General features: G+C 38.0%; 1 protein-coding gene across 2 annotated transcripts in view; it reads right to left on the bottom strand.

The window, feature by feature from the left end:
• LOC126267349 (protein arginine N-methyltransferase 5) overlaps positions 1 to 17089 on the bottom strand; it is an 86891-nt gene that overhangs the window by 34827 nt on the left and 34975 nt on the right. For both annotated transcript variants that reach the window (XM_049972472.1, XM_049972473.1), the window contains exons 4-5: positions 6029 to 6141; positions 2855 to 3152 (exon numbers count right to left, since the gene is read on the bottom strand). In XM_049972472.1, the coding sequence (XP_049828429.1) occupies positions 2855 to 3152; positions 6029 to 6141 (411 nt within the window). The remainder of the gene's footprint in view (positions 1 to 2854; positions 3153 to 6028; positions 6142 to 17089) is intronic.

Here is a 17089-nt window from a genome sequence, read left to right as displayed (position 1 = left end):
AAGAGCATGCGAATACGTAACAGGACATAGAGAATACTCCACTGAGCAATTTGAGGTAGGTAACCTGGGGTCAGAGAAGCCAGTTTAAGGAGATGTGGAAGTAAGCTTGTCTACTGCTTTGTCTAGTATTACTGTTCCCCAGCTTATTTAGAACTAACATGCATACAAGTTTACACATACTGTGCTGTTATTTACATGTGCATTCTCCATTTTCTGCAAGGAAACAAGGAGGACGAGCTCGATTACTAGAAAGTCATAATGCAGGTTTTGTTTACTTTACTTGCCCATAAGGTTGCTCTGTTGTATCGTATTTACATTTTCTCATGACAGAATGTCCTATGAATCAATGGCAGACTTATTCATTACTCAGTGCTATTCAGAGATGCACAGTACAATACAATAGAGCATTACTGGCACAGTTTCACAGAACTCACTGAGGTGCACCTTGTGTGTGGGGAAGTACGTTTCAACCTGAAAGGCTGTATAGGGAACGATTTCTAACGGACATCATCCGCCACAACAAGTGTTTATTTCTCTCGATCAATGAATGCAAAAGACTGGTTCACTGAAAAGAAGAAATGAGGGACCTGGCAACATGAGGACCAATTGCACACCCCATTTTGAAGAGGAGGTGCTGGAACGTGTTGCATGTGCCCCACTACAAGTACTCATCGTACTGCACATGCAATGGGCACTGAACATATTAGCATGTGGCAAGCACTCCATGAACAAGAATTACACCCATTTTATCCACAAGTCCATGCAATGCTCATAACTGACTATGCACTGAGGGTTGCACTGTGTCACTGGTCGCTAGAACAATGGATTGATCGACCAGATTTCTTCCAAATTGTGCTGGTAACTGACAAGGCCTCATTTGATCATGGTGGTATTTTGAACAGCAGGAATAGCCTTGTGGGGGATGAGGAAAGCCCTTGCGCTGTAGTAGAGCCACACCATCAAGCAAGTTTTGCTGTGAATATCTGGGCCGGCACTGTAGGTGACAATCTCATAGGGCCATATCTTCTACCTGGCCATCTGAATGTCCACCTGTACTTGAGGTTTGTGCAATTGTTCTATATGAGCTGTTGGAGAATGTATTTTGGCTATTCGTGAGAGGATGTGGATACAATGTCATGATGCACCACCTCACTTCAGTGCAGATGTCTGCAACTATCTCAATGCTGTATTTTCTGGCCAATGGATTGGAAGAAGAGGTCCTATTCCATAACCCGAGTCTCCTGACCTGAATTCCTTTGATACTTCCTATGGGGATATCTAAAGTCACTTGTGTGGGAGACCCCAGTGGATACAGAGATGGAATTAAGTTTCCAGAATAGTAGCTGACTGTGTCGGGATTTGAATACACCATGAATATTTGTCAGGGTGCATGAGAATCTTGTTCACCAATGTCATGCTTGCATTGAGGCTGATGGCTGTCGTATCAGCACATTTTTAAGATACAGTGCAAATGGTATGTTTGTTGTGTCAATGATGGTATTTGCAGTTAACTGTAACTAATGTAAATGAAGTACACAGTAATGTGATTTTATTCTGATTATCTCTTTAAGCTGGCTTCTCCGACCCCAGGTTCCCTACCTCAAACTGTTCAGTGGAGTGTTTTCTATGCCCTGTTAAATTTTTGCACATTCTTACAGACACATCTTGTATACTTAATTGTTTTACCATATATACACGTTATCTCTGCAGTTAGGTGCAATTCATCACACTTGCACGGACAAATACAGTAGCTATTTTTCATTGTTCTTCAATGTTAAGTGTTTTATGGTACAGTACGTTCCCTTTACATATATTTGCTTTGTAGCTTACATGTTTTTGACTATCTTGCAATTGCAGCATCAAAGATATAAAGTTTAATCTGCTTTCAAATCACACTCTAAAATCCATTTCCAAGTTATTCACCACTATTCTTAACTTCTCTAATGATGATAGTTAATATCTGATGATAGACTTAAAGATTGAAAATCAGTCCACAAAATAAATTATACCACGAAACATCCACAGCTAGCTTCCCACCTATAAAAAAATGTTTCTCAGATTCAATGAGCACCCAAATTATTATATGAGAACTGCACCATCATTCACTTCACCAAGGCGGTTTTAACACTTGAGCAGGCATGCCATTTTTCATAAAACGAATGAGCATGTGGCGTACTTTGTGCATATGTAAATACTAGCTGTGTTTATGTAATCCAGGTTAATGTGTGAACAAAATCGAAGTTCAACCTTAGTTTAATTAAATGACGATAAAATAAACTTACATAATATGGGCTACAGCACTGTTGAATTGCAGTTGCATCAGATCCTAGCCTACTGTCTAATTGATTACTAATTTTGTAGTAGCCAACTGCCTCATTGTGATATTGTACTGTCAGTTTCTAATCTGATTCACTCTCTTGCATGGATCGTGAATTTTTTCTCACCCAGTTCTCTTTTAGTTTTAGAAAACTGCTGGCCACTTGGACATATGACAGCACAATTAATCGTGTTAGCTGAAGCAATAATGAAGAAATACGTATGGGCTCGCAACTGTGAAGCAATGATAGAGTGGTGCAAACGCAACTTAATCTGTGGTTGGCACACTTCATGCACGGGTGCACCCACTGAAGGCTTACACAACACACTGAGGGGTTAAACAACACACTGAGGCTTACCTTTCTGAAATGTGGAAAGGATTATGGATAATTCCATAGGGAAATCTACTGATGAGAAGCACAGTTCAATATATAACAAAAGTGTCCAATTCATACAACAAGTACATACATTCCAAAAATTCTGATTTCTCCTCAGTAGTCTTTAATACATACATTGATCCTGTTGGTAAGAGACTAACCTGCCAAAAATGGTCCAAATACTGTTGGTAATATTTGCTGTAACCATGTCTAGTGGCTCCTCTTACAATAACTTGTACATCCAAATTTGCGAACTGCTTTACTAAATTCTGATGTGCACGTGATAGAACTGGATAACCTTTTTTGTTTGTTATGAACACAGTAGTAGGAAGTACAATACATTTAACAGGTTCACCAAGCCATCTAGTAATAACATCCTCTGGTGGTATATCTGCTGATATCTCCAGTGCCAGGCCGAGTTTCTTCTCAAAATTACTCACGCATCTTAACTTATTCCACCTGTCAAAGAAACATTTCTTAAGATAAGTGAACCACTATAAATTTAAAATGACAATTTTTCATTATTTTAATCAATAAGTACCAGGCAGAAAAAAAAAGCAATAGCCGTTAACAGCAGTGATAAAGATTTTTAAACACGTAATTACATGTTTTATGTAAGCACACTTACCCAGTGTCTGCACATGGTGTCAAATGAATTTAATTTCCTAATGATTTTTTTAACTGTTTGGCTTACACCGTCATGAAAAGTCAAAAATATTTCTTGGAACAGTTTCATTCTTGCTACCCTGCATAAATTAGTATTTAGAGACTTGTCTTAGGATTTGAGCTGTTAGTGATGTGTTTTACATCAAACATATGTATCTGATATGATTCAAACAATGGAAAATCCAGGATGGAATGTAACAATAAAATGAAAAGGATAGTTGCTACTCACTGTATAGTGGAGATGCTGAGTCGCAGACAGGCACAACAAAAATGTTGTCGGGGAGTTAGCTTTTTGTCAACATGGCACAAGGCTTTTGTCAAAAACAGACAAAACACACTCTCTCTCTCTCTCTCTCTCTCTCTCTCTCTCTCTCTCACACACACACACACACACACACACACACACACACACACACACACACTTGACCACAGTCTCCGACAGCTCACATGACAGTGGTCATGTGTGTGCAAGTTGTGCTTGCCAGGCACGTGCGACCCCCCCCCCCCCCCTTCTGACAAAGGCCTTGTTGGCCTAAAGCTAACTTTCCGACAGTGTTTTGTTGCGTCTTTCTGCAACTCAGCATCTTCGCTATACAGTGAGTAGCAACTATCTTTTCATTACATAATCTGATATAACTGTCACTTTGACACTACTTCTGTTATATTTTTGATTCTTCTAAATTTGCTCTGCTCTTTTATTTAATTCCTATTAGAAATCAGACAGTTATGTCAAATCAAAAGATACATTTAAAATACGGCAGGTTTCTTGTTTGTCTGAATTACATGTTACATTGAATCTTAATTTATGTCCTCAGCAGATCCCTCCAGGTGTCCCAACCTTGTATATCGTCTTCTTCTGTGTCAAGTCTTCTCATTGTTAATCGTACATTTTGGAGTCAGTTGATCATAAGGTGTCCTCTTCTCTGAGCCTCCGGTTCCCATTCGAGGATCATTTTCAAAATTCTGGCTTCCTCCATTCTTCTCACATCCCCATACCATTTTATCATCCTTCTATCCATCACTTCATGTATTCTTTGTCTCATTTCCACTATTACTTCATCATTTTTTACTTTCTCTTCTCTACAGATTCTTGATGATCTTCTCTAGAAGATTATTGAGGTACTGTATTACAAACAGTTGAGACAAAAACTTACATGCTATGTGTAGTGGAATTGGTAACATAGTAGATTGTTATTTAACACAGTTCATGGTTCGCTAGTTCAAGTCTTGTTTGAGTCATTTTTCTTTTCCTCTCTCAATTAGAAATACCTACATCTCGTAATTGTAAAATTCATCATTATCTTTTATGAATAATGCATTTCTTCTTGTTTCTAATTAAAAGTTGCACACAAAATTCCTGTTTTCATTTCAAATATAAATTCTTAATAATTAAGAATAATTGAGATTTTATGAAAGTTTGTTATTATAGGTTGCTTAAATTAAGACAACATAACAGTTTAATTTTTGAAGGCAAAAATGAAAAACCAAATACTCTTTATTTGGACTATGTCCATTGTTTTATACCACAGATGTAGGTAAGTGTCATAGAAACATGGAAAACAACAATTTTCACAGCATACAAATGCTGCATTTTTACATTTGCCATTGTACCATTACAATATTGTATTATTACAATATACAGGTGATTTGGCCCAAGAAATAACAAGACTGTTAAGCTGCCAGACATACTGGAACCAACACATGCAGCTTTTTCACATGTCACGCCAAACACTGACAAGATATAGAAAAGCACCTCATAAAAGAAAAGAAAATGCAGCACCACGGTGGCTTCCTGGATTCTGTTGTTGATCGACTTGTTGTCAATATAGCAGACAACAGTTCCAGAACTGAAATGTATTTCTCGGATTTGGATAAGGAAGGAGCAAACAGATTACCTGATGACTGACTGTAATTAATACCTTTATTGTTTTCAGTATTCAACAGAATGGTGAAATCCCTGCAGTAAGCTTTTGCATCACACGTAACTCGCTCAGAAAAATTACCCTGTCTGTAAGTTAGGTACAAGATAATTTTATGCTTTCTGTCTGCTCACCTAAAAAGCATGCTGTAGTGCTGCCAGTTTTGTACAATATTATTTCATTCTTTTTAAAAATTAAATGACCTTTGAAGCTATACTGTTTCTCTGCTCTTCTCTTTTTACATCTGAACTGCAGCTGCTCATGTCATTGCAGGTGGCTGAACACTGTTTCCAAGTTAAGGGGGCCAATAAAGCTGTTGTCTCCAATTATCGCTCAGTGTGTGTGCATGTAACACAGCATAAAACTTATCCTTATGATCGTACTTGACTGGACTGGTCACAGCTTGGCTTCCGCTCCAAGTGAAATGAAATCCAATGAGATTCAAGCAAACACAGAAGAATACATGGTGTAATGTTTACATCAGGTTTACTATTATGATGAATGGAATATTGTACTTAGCTTTATTGGGTTGTCAAGTATTCTGAAGTTCTGTGTAACTACAGGCCTTAACAAAAAACAAAGTTGTTCTAATTTTATTTCACATAATATGGCTTACTAACAAGATTAAGTTCCTCTTCCCTTTAAGTAAAACTACTGAAACTGAAATTTCTTACCCAACACACAGTAAATCTACACACAAACATCCTGCTAAACTATTACATTAAAAAACTGATTATTTGACAATATTACCAATCCCAAGTGTTGGCTTCTTCACATTCATTATTTTGTTCAAATTCTTCTGGATCAGACCTGCAATATGATGCTGCGACTGATGGACTCTCCATGGGTAAATGAACCCAAACCTACAAGAAAACTGATACTTGCACTGACAATATAGACTCAACTTATAAAAACAAGGTCATAATTATATCTAAAAACAAAGATGATGTGACTTACCAAACGAAAGCGCTAGCAGCTTGATAGACACACAAACAAACACAAACATACACATACAATTCAAGCAATCGCAACCAATGGTTGCTTCATCAGGAAAGATCATAATTACATGTGTTAATGTAACTAAGAATTGCTTTGTCCACTTGCATTTATATCAAACTTTAAAACAAAATTCCCCGTGATTCCAAAGTATGTGGAGGAAGATGATGGCATAAGAAGCTACTGAGAAAGCAGATGTCCTAAAAAGTTCCTGAGATAGCAGGAAAAGGGTAGGGGGGGGGGGGGGGGGGGGGTTCGAGCATCTCAAAATGCCTTTTCTTTCCTCTCGGCTGTACTTAAACTGCAGTTTTTAAACTTCAGTAACTTATACGGACTAATATTCAAATAATCACCACACTTTGAAATATTAACTATTTTAAAATTTATGATTCTTAAAATCTCAATAAAGTTAAATTTCAAAGTTAAGTTAAAAAACAGAATTCCCTGAGATTCTAAAAAATTCCTGAAATTGCCTGTGAACTTCCAGATTTTTCCAGGTAAGATGTAATTCCCTGAGAACTCCAGATTTTCCAGAAGTATTGCCAACCTGAGTAAATTAAAAGATGACAGCTTGGGAAAGGGTGACAGGCAGAAGAGGAGAATCTTAAATATATAGTCAATTCAGTGACAATCTTTTGCAAATGAGCTTCAATGATTTGGAAATAACAGCCAGCCAGTTGTGAAAAACATGTTTCTTAAACCTTGACCATAGTTTCAACAGTTTTAAAACTGTCTACTTCAGAATTTATTGAACCTATTAACAAGTATTATGACACTGTGTGTGGAACAGAAATGGTATTGTTATATTAAACAAAATTATGGGTAATGTTTACAAATAATTTTAGTGAAGCATACTTGTGTAGAATCACATATTATCTATGTCTAATGTGGGAGTAGTTGACTGTCTAGTAGATGTGAGTGTCATCCACTCAAGCACCATTTCAAACATGTGATTTGAAGTTACTAGCTCTGTACTGTAGACCTTCGTCTTAAACTTTAACACAGTGGCATTGGATCAAACAGGGTGTCAGTTTGCCACATAAAGAGCTAGTGACATGCTCTGACTGGCTGAAGAGTAGAGGCACTAGTTTTAGGTTGCCTCTGGCAGGTAGCACTCCCGTCCATCCTCTATGAATTTAGCTGCAATGTGCAGCACGTGTCATTTCACATGCATATGTAAAATGTTTTGTTAAGTTTAGTTAATATGTTAATTCTAGTAATGAATATGTACTTGTGAAATCACAACGCTGCTCACTGTAGCTCGGTGCATAGAGGACATGCAAGAGTGTGACCCAAGACTAGTGCTCCTACTCTTCAGCCAGGCGGCGAATGTCACTAGCTATGTATGTGACATACTGACACTCAGTAGGATCCGATGCCACGTTTCATACATTAATGTTATATACGCACAAATATTTGAAGTAAATAAAATAGAAAGAAACTTCCACATGGGAAAAATATATTAAAAACAAAGATTCCAAGACTTACCAAGCGAGAAAGCGCCGGTAGATAGGCACAAAGAATAAAACACACAAACACACACACAGAATTTCTAGTTTTCGCAACCGATGGTTGCTTCTTCAGGAAAGAGGAAAGGAGAGGGAAAGACGAAAGGATGTTGGTTTTAAGGGAGAGGGTAAGGAGTCATTCCAATCCCGGGAGCGGAAAGACTTCCCTTAGGGGGAAAAAAAGGACAGGTGTACACTCGCGCGCGCACACACACACACACACACACACACACACACACACACACACACACACACACACACATATCCATCCGCACATACACAGACACAAGCAGACATCCTTTCGTCTTTCCTTCTCCTTCCCTCTTTCCTGAAGAAGCAACCATCGGTTGCGAAAGCTATAAATTCTGTGTGTGTGTGTGTGTTTTATTCTTTGTGCCTATCTACCGGCACTTTCCCGCTTGGTAAGTCTTGGAATCTTTGTTTCAAATATTTGAAGTGGTACACAACACACTGATGGATCCATTGTCAAATGTGTGATATTTTAAAAAGTTCTGTATTTTAAAAAGATCTACAAATGAGAGCTAATACTTTCAAGTAATGTATTTGAAATGGCAATTAAGTGGATGACATGCCCATGTACAGACAGTCAACGACTCCCGCACTGCATTTAGATAATATGTGATCCTACCCGAGTATAATTCACTATAATTATCTGTAAATATCTCCTGTGATTTTGTTTATTGTGATGATAACATGTCTGTTCTACACACAATGTCGTAATATTTGTTAATATGTACATTACCATCTGGAGAAGAGTTTTAAAACTATCAAAAGCATAGTCAAGGTTTAATAAGCATGTATTCTGCAACTGGTTGACTTATTTCCAAACCATTGGAGCTCTTGCAGCCAGGTTAAAAATCTTTTCCAAATGAGTGAGTAGTAGTGAGAAACAACGAAAAATTAATTCACAACAACAGCATGCGCTGGAAACAACAAAGGGTTAAAAACTGCAAAATCTAAGAGGGAAAAACTTCACTTTCACTAAAAATATAATCTCCAAACACACTGCTACCGACAAAATTCCATACTAGAAACAACTTGTAACGAAATCTCCAAAGCTTATGTCATGCAACAATACAAATTAAACAGCTAAGTTTTAGACAGTATTCAGAGGACCATTCCCTTCAAACTGAAGTGTTAATGATGCCGCCCTGGGCATCCAAATCAGTTCTTAAGATTCTCTTTTAAACATCATCCCCAGTTTGAAAATAGCAACTACTGAGAAGATGGGCATATGGCTACTGGGTTACAAGATCCAAAAGCTTAGTTACTACTGACTACGAAGAGGCTGCCCAGAAAGAAAAGAACATTTGACCTCTAATACTGGCGTTAATGCAGAACAATTACTGCAATTTCAGCTTACATGCCATGGAGTTAGCACAGTATGAACCATTTGCCAAGATAATTCATATGTCTGTCTGTGTTGTATACATGGAAGAGACATGGAGACACTGGATTGATTCAGATTGATTATGTACTGGTAAGACAGTTCAGAAACAGATTTTAAATTGTAAGACATTTCCATGTGCAGATGTGGACTCTGCCCACAATTTATTGGTTAGGAACTGTAGAAAAAAACTAAAGAAAAAGACAGGAGTTTAAGAAGATGGGAGCTGCTTAAACAGAAAGAACCAGAGGTTGTAGAGAGCTTCAGACAGAGCATTAGGGATCTACTGACAAGAACAGGGGTAGGGAATACAGTAGAAGAAGAATGGGTAGCTATGAGAGATTAAAACAGTGAAGGCAGCAGTGGATAAAGTAGGTCAAAAGTTGAGGGCTTGTACAAACCAATGGGTAATGCAAGAGATATTGAATTTAATTGATGAAAGGAGGAAATATAAAAAAATGCAGTACATGAAGCACCCAAAAAGGAATACAAACGTCTAAAAAATGAGATTGACACAAAGTGCAAAGTGGCTAAGCGGGAATGGTTAGAAGACAAATTTAAGGACCTAGAAGCATGCCACACTAGAGGAAAGGTAGATACTGCCTGCAAGACAATTCAGGGTGTACAAGACGCGGGACAACCGGGAAATCCGGGAAAAAACCCGGGAATTTTTTCATCCGGGAGAAAACGAGGAAAAACGCGGGAATTTATTAGAATTCCAGGAATTTTTCATTGTTTTAGTTTTAAGTTAAATTTTTGTAATTTTGACTGGTAAGAACTGATACTCTAACAAAGGATATTACTGTATCCTGCTACTGCAGAAAAATACTGCAGCATTAAAACATGAATGAGAGAAAAAAATGAAAATAAAACTTAAATTGCAAAGGAAATGCGCCATATAAAATAACACAGTGCACATCCAAGTGTCTGCCAACAGTAAAATGTGTCAAAGGCTTTAGGAAGACAGCTAATTGCCTCCGATGAGTGTGACGTCACAACTGTATACATTAGATTCATTTAAGCAGTTAAGAGCAGGCTCATGCACACGCACAGGTGAGTCGTGTATGAGAAATATCTTCTCCTGCTTCTGGCTACAGAAATGTGGCTGTTGGCTGTGTAAGCAGCAGTAGCAGCAACCAGCCACATGAGGTACCCAGAAAAATTTTACTGGCACCCCCAAGCTGCCAGATTCACACATGCGCAGCAGGCCGGAATCTAGTGGGGGTGGGGGGACTGCAAACCAGGGTATCTGAACCAGGTGGCAGTTTTGGTGGGAGGGGACAAATCTATATTCTTGAGGGGAAAAAACCTTGTTTCACAAAGCATCTAGCATCCAGTGCACGTTGTTCTATCGATTATTTATATGATTTTGAAACGCACCCATGATGGTTTTTGGAAATTTTTGAACACATTCTAACTTGATTTCTGAATGAATTGTAAGTTGTTTTTGAATGTGTGCTTAGTGTACATGATGTCTCTGCCAGGGGAACCCTCATCGCATCTAGAAATGAACTTTCCTGCAGACAGCACGGGACGGGGCTATACGAGCTGAGCGGAATAAAGCCGAACCAGTGAATGCCATCTGCTGCTTGTTTATGAGGTTGATTCGGTTTGCAAATGTTCAGCGAAGTTATAGTTACTAGCAAAATCTATAGATTCAGACTACCAGAGTAGAAATAAACGACTAACAGGAATAACAGATAAGAAAGATAATACATAATTTTCTCGGTGTATCCAAGAAAGTGAAATTCTGGCAGAAAATTTTTGGCCAGATCGCTACAGTAGACAGGGCCAGTTTTAGTCCCCGGCTAGCAGCCGCTTAGGTTTCATTCTGGGAATAGTGCGGAAAACGCATTGTACAAACACGTAATGATGCCTAACCGGAGAATACCCTCTGGGTATCTAAACCGGTGATAGTGGAATGATTAGTAAAGTTAAGCGGAGAATGACTTTTGACAGTGGCAGGAATAGTTAACAGAATTAGTTATGACAAGATTATTTGTTAGAATGAGGAAGGAGAAGAGACAGGGGCATCACACAAATTATGGAAAAATATGACGATTCCAAATTTATACAAAAATTTCGTTCTACTGCTTTTCGGTCTTGTGCATGAGAAACTGGAGCGTATGAATGGAATGAGAAACTATTTCCTAACATAAAGCTTTTTTATTGTAGTGCGCCAAATGGGTATTTATATTTGTACTTCATGAATTATATTGTCATGCTGCAAAAATTATCATTATTTCCAAAACAGTCTCGCTTATTTGGTGTGTGTTACAACTGCCACAATATTGGAAAGGCCTGAAATAGTTAATGGCATCCATTGCAAAATAGCCACGTTTGAGTTCCGCAGAGCGAAATGATGTTTGAAGAGGCGTGGCACTGCACTTCAGCACACTAAAGACCAAATAACGTGTCTTATATTTCCTTGAAGATATATGTTTTACGTATCAGACTCTTCAGAAAGATGTTCTCTTGTAACTTATTACTTTTCGAGACAAATATTACACGCAAAAACTTTGCTTTTCTTGTAGCAACACTATGTATAGTAACTTCAACCATTAACTTTTCCTGCTGGTGGAATTCGAATTTATACTTTCGTAATACGAAAATATGCAGCGCACATGTAGCTACATATTAAATATCTTTCCAAAACGTCTTTTTCCCCCGAGTTTCGTTTTGTAAAGTGCCAAGAAATTCTACGCAGCTGTATAAAACCATATCAATTCAAAAGTTTGATAAATTTTACAGTTCCTACGGAAAGTATACTGTCAATTAACACGTTAAAAGTGTATTTTCACCCAGGAGAAAATGTATTTTTAACCGGGAGATTCGGGAATATATTTTTCCTTGTCCGCCTATACACCCTGAAATTAAAGAGGCCTTTGGGGAAAATAGGAGCAGCTGCATGAATATCAAGAGCTTATAGGAAAACCAGTCCTAAGCAAAGGAGGGAAAGCAGAAAGGTGGAAGGAGTATGTAGGCCCTCTACACAAGGGAGATGCACTTGAGAGCATTATAGAAATGGAACACGACATAGATGAAAATGAGGTGGGAGACATGATATTGTGTGTAGAATTTGACAGAGCACTGAAAGATTTAAGTTGAAACAAAGCCCAAGAGCTGACAACATTCCGTCAGAACTACTGCTATCCTCGGCTGAGGCAGCCATGACAAAACTCTTCCATCTGGTGAGCAAGATGTATGAGACAGGCGAAAAACCCACACAGACTTCAAAAAGACTATAGTAATTCAAATTTCAAAGAAAGCAGACATTCACAGGTGTAAAATTATGGAACTATCAGGTTAATAAGTCATGAATACCAGATATTAATACAAATTCTTTACAGAAGAATGGAAAAACTGTTAAAAGCCAACCTTGGGGAAGATCGGTTTGGATTCTGGAGAAACATAGGAACATGCGAGATAATACTGACCTACGACTTATCTTAGAAGATAGGATAAGGAAAGGACAACCTACATTTATAGCACTTGTAAACTTGGAGAAAGCTTTTGACAATGTTGACTGGAATAAAATACAGAGTGTGACAGGTTATTTCCATTTTTTTTCCAGGTTGCAGTAGCTACTCAGAGATAAAGAGGCTTGCACAGAATAGTAGCATGGAGAGCTGATATCAAAGTCTTCAGACTGAAAACACCAACAACATCTGTCAGACATCCTTAAAATGTGTAACAGAACTGAAATTTTTGCAATGACTGAGGATTACCTTTGTATTAGCAAAATTCATACACAAATGACAGAAGTCTGACATGTTCTGCTGATGAAAAATGGATGTTACAACACATGTAATGTTTGAAAGGTGTCTGGTTATGAAAAATTCGTCAGGCTTAGTATTTGCTAAATATTTTGTATGTTGTTAATTCATTAGACACATGTTTACAACTCAGCAATAGTGTTTCTCAGTGGAAAATCTGATCCCACGCTGTTAAACTTAATAAGCATAAAATCTTAACATAAACGAAGCTGTTTGCACAGAAAGCGGGTTAAGTTCCACTTTGGACATTCATGGCGTGTACAGCTGTAGTGCCTCGAGAATTTCAAGGTAAATTCTAGAGACACTCGTATTTCCACCACCTCGAAAACGTGTTACTTTAAAGAGTGGTGTGTGAAAGTGGAACTGTGTCTACTGTGCCACGATTGTGTGTGTGTGTGCGTGCGCGCGCGCGCAGGACTGGTGTGTATTGAACGATTGATCGGCACAGGCAGGTAGCCGTGGCACTCACCTCAGGAGTTGCTCCCCCAGCACACGGAGCAAACACAACGTACTCCGTGACGGTGCTGCATCAGTCGTTATTGAGAACACTTGAAAGTTGTAAAAGAAAAGAAAAGACACTTACTTACTTACTTTCGTGAGGTCCGGATGGTAGACTTGTTAGAGCTTTCTGGATTGTATATGTTATTAAGTATGTTAGAGAATCTGTCGGACTGGTAATTGTTGGGCTTACAGAAATGAATCATTTATATGGTGTCTTGTTTGTGGAAGTGAAAGTATAGAGAGATTGGTTTAACAGTATCCCGAGTGTACGGAGTTATTTTAAGAGTATAAAAAGTTCCTCCAAATAAGCATCTTATCTTCGGAGAAGAAGTTGGGCAGACAATCGCAGCCGGCTACCCTGAAAAGAAGATTGGCGAAACAACTCCGCGTAAGCTCAATAATAACGTGGGAGTGCGAGTCTGGCACACCAGCATCGCACTGCTCCTTCTAGTCACTAGAAACTGCCAGAATGTGCCGACCAAAGTGATCAGGGCTTGAAAAGGAGGAATTTTTTTTAGAGTAAATTGAGACAAGAAGAAGTTGGAGAGTTGCCATAGTAACCCTTAATAACAAGACTGAGAAATTAGTTTGTAGGGTTCGATTAAGAAGATTTGGGTGTGGGAAGGAAGCAATCCTCACACACACAGCAACCAGCCGTTGCCGATGCAGTAACCAGCTGACGTTGCTGGTTCCCGTTTGAGTTGCTGACTTCGCGCACGCCAACGCCGCGACCACCGTTCAACGCTGCCAGTGCCCATGCTATTCACCAGTGCCGATTCTACACTTAGAACTCTATGCCAGTGAGCTAAAGACAATAACTATTTGCATGTAAAGTAGTATGGTCATTATTCACACAGGTGATTTTTTTTAATGATCACAAGGTCAAAAAAGAATAAAAATACAGAGCAGGAACAAAAACCTACAGAAACTTCTGAACCAGGCATAGCCATAAGAATTAGTAGAGAGATCCCAGATTGGACTAAATTAGCAAATTTAATAACTGCTCAAATTTCTTCTTTAAGTGAAAAATTAGATGCAGATTCAGCTTCTTTAAGACAAGAACTAAATGCTCAAAATGGTTTAAGGGGAAAAATAGAGGGACAAAGTGTAGCTGCAACTGCTCAAACTGACTCCTTGAGAAATGAAATAAGTACAACTTTAAGTGAAAAATTAGAAGCACAGAGTGATGCTTTAAATTCTAAATTTGAGGTGTTGAATGATAAAGTCGAAAATTTATGAGTAGATTTAAAGAATGAATTAAGTAGTTCTTTAACTGTAAAAATAAATCAAATGCTTACGGACTTTAACCAAAAGCAGGATTATCAATTTCAGCAACTGACCCAGAAATTAGAACTTGAGATAGAAAACAAGTGTAACAATACAAAGTCTGAAATTAATGAAAAATTAGGAACATTTCAAAATTTATGTAATGTTACGTTCGATGCAGCGAAACAAAGACTACACACCTTAAAAGGTAGCATCGAAAGACAGGATAAACTGATCCCTATTGTCCATTCGCAAATTGCAGGAGTCAACACTAGAGTAAATGATGTGGAGGGAAATTTTAAGGAAAAGCTAGCAGCCTCAGATGCCATAAATATAAGTGATTTGGAGGAACAGGTAAAGGAGCTGATCGAGCGACAAGTTGCCGAGAGGGTAAACCTGGACAATGTTCCATAACATTTAGCTTCACAACTTGATACTAAAAAAATAGGGCATGGAAAATTTGTGGAAAGAGTTTAAACTTATCCAGAATAAGGTAGAGAAAGGGGTGGCTTCACAAAGAATTTAGTGTTGACTAATGAGGTAGTGACAGATTTACAATGGGGAGCAAATTCTGGACTCCCCACACAATTTCCCAAATTTAAACCAGGTGGAGACGTACACCCAACTCATTTCTTGAAACAATTTAATCAGGCCCTACTAAAAATTGGGAAGATGCAAAAAAGATAGAATTCGCTGTAGGTTACCTTCTAGGAGAGGCTTCAGAATGGGGGGCAGTGAATATAGAAAATTTCTCATCTTGAGCAGACTTTCAGAAAAAGTTTAAGGAGAAATAATGGTCACGAGAAGTTAATATCTGACATATGGGACCCAAAGTATTACAACCATACAAGGGTTATGAGATGAGATAACCCACTTACACGAGGAAAGACATTATGTAGCAGGTGGAAAACGGTAGAAGAGTTGTTATCTTTTGTAGACGCACGTGATGCAATAAATAAAGGCCGAAATGAGAATGTGCATCAAAATGAGAATCAAAAATACAGAAGGAATAATAATAGCAGTAAGAATAGCAATTTCAAAAGACATGAGATGAATTTGGCTACAGTGCACCGGGGTAATCAGAATAGGGGCAATGAAAATTATCAAAACAGACATCCACCTTCGAATATAGGCCCAGTAACTACACAGGAGTTTGTATCTGGTAACAACAGAGTACAAAATGGAAACATCATACCTAGGTTTGGTAACCAGCTGGTGATTACAAATAATGAGGAAAAAGTCAGGTGATCTGGATCGAAAGCCGGGGTCCAGGTCATGGAAACACATTAGAAGGCCTACCTTATAATAAGTATGCTTCCTTTACACATAAAGCACCAACAAAAGAATGGTTGCTACTAGAAGAACCTGGCATAGCTACAGTTAATCCACAACCGATTATAGATGAAAAGATAGAAGATTTCGAAGTCGATGTATTTACTGATTTTGGTAGTGAAGTTTCACTTATTTCTAGTGGATTCTTTCACACATTGAGAACTAAACATAACTTACCACTATTACAATTAACCGGAGTATACATAGTAGGTATAACTAGAACTAAAAGTCAAGTTGTCAAACGCAAAACCCAAGTAAATTGTAACATCGGTGATATTATGTTCCAGCAAACAGTGCTGGTAGTAGAAATTATTAATGCAGATGTGCAATTTGGCTTAGACTGGCTGTCAGAGTTTAACGTCAGATTGAATTTTGAAGAGAGCTGTCTTTATTTTGGACTCAGTGATGATAAATATTGTGTTAAGTTTCTAGCAGACAGTTATATTGATAAACAAAAGACTGAACACTAGTGTTTACGATTAACTGCAACAGCGCAATTGTCACCAGAGATGGAAAACATAACATGCATCACAACAAGCTGACATACAAAATAAAGTAAATGAATCCCCAATATTACACAACAACCAAAAATCAGATTTAGCTGAAATTCTATTAGAATATGAAATGGTATTTTCGGATATTCCAGATAGTATTAGTGACTATGTATGTATATTTAAGATCAAAGACGATACTCCGTTCTTTGGTAAACTGTACCCGATACCGGTGAGCTTAAAGGAAGCGGTTAAGGAGGAGATAAATAGAATGGTAGTTAATAAAATAACAGAACACAGTACGAGTGTTATAAATAATTCCTTGGTAGTGGTGAAAAAGGCTACAGAAGATGTGCGTCTCGTACTGGATGTGCTCATCCTGAACAAACATATAGAAACCGAAACAGATAGACCTATTAACATTGACAAATTATTAACCAAATTCGAAAAAGTGCAGTATTTTAACTTGATGGACACACTACATACGAAGTCAAGAGTCGAACGACCCTCGACTTTTGCATTTATTACAAAAG

This window comes from Schistocerca gregaria, chromosome 4, assembly GCF_023897955.1.
Source record: "Schistocerca gregaria isolate iqSchGreg1 chromosome 4, iqSchGreg1.2, whole genome shotgun sequence".
In the NCBI taxonomy this organism is placed as follows: domain Eukaryota; kingdom Metazoa; phylum Arthropoda; class Insecta; order Orthoptera; family Acrididae; genus Schistocerca; species Schistocerca gregaria.
The sequence above is the reverse complement of the archived record's forward strand: the minus strand, read 5'-3'. Positions and strand labels throughout refer to the sequence as shown.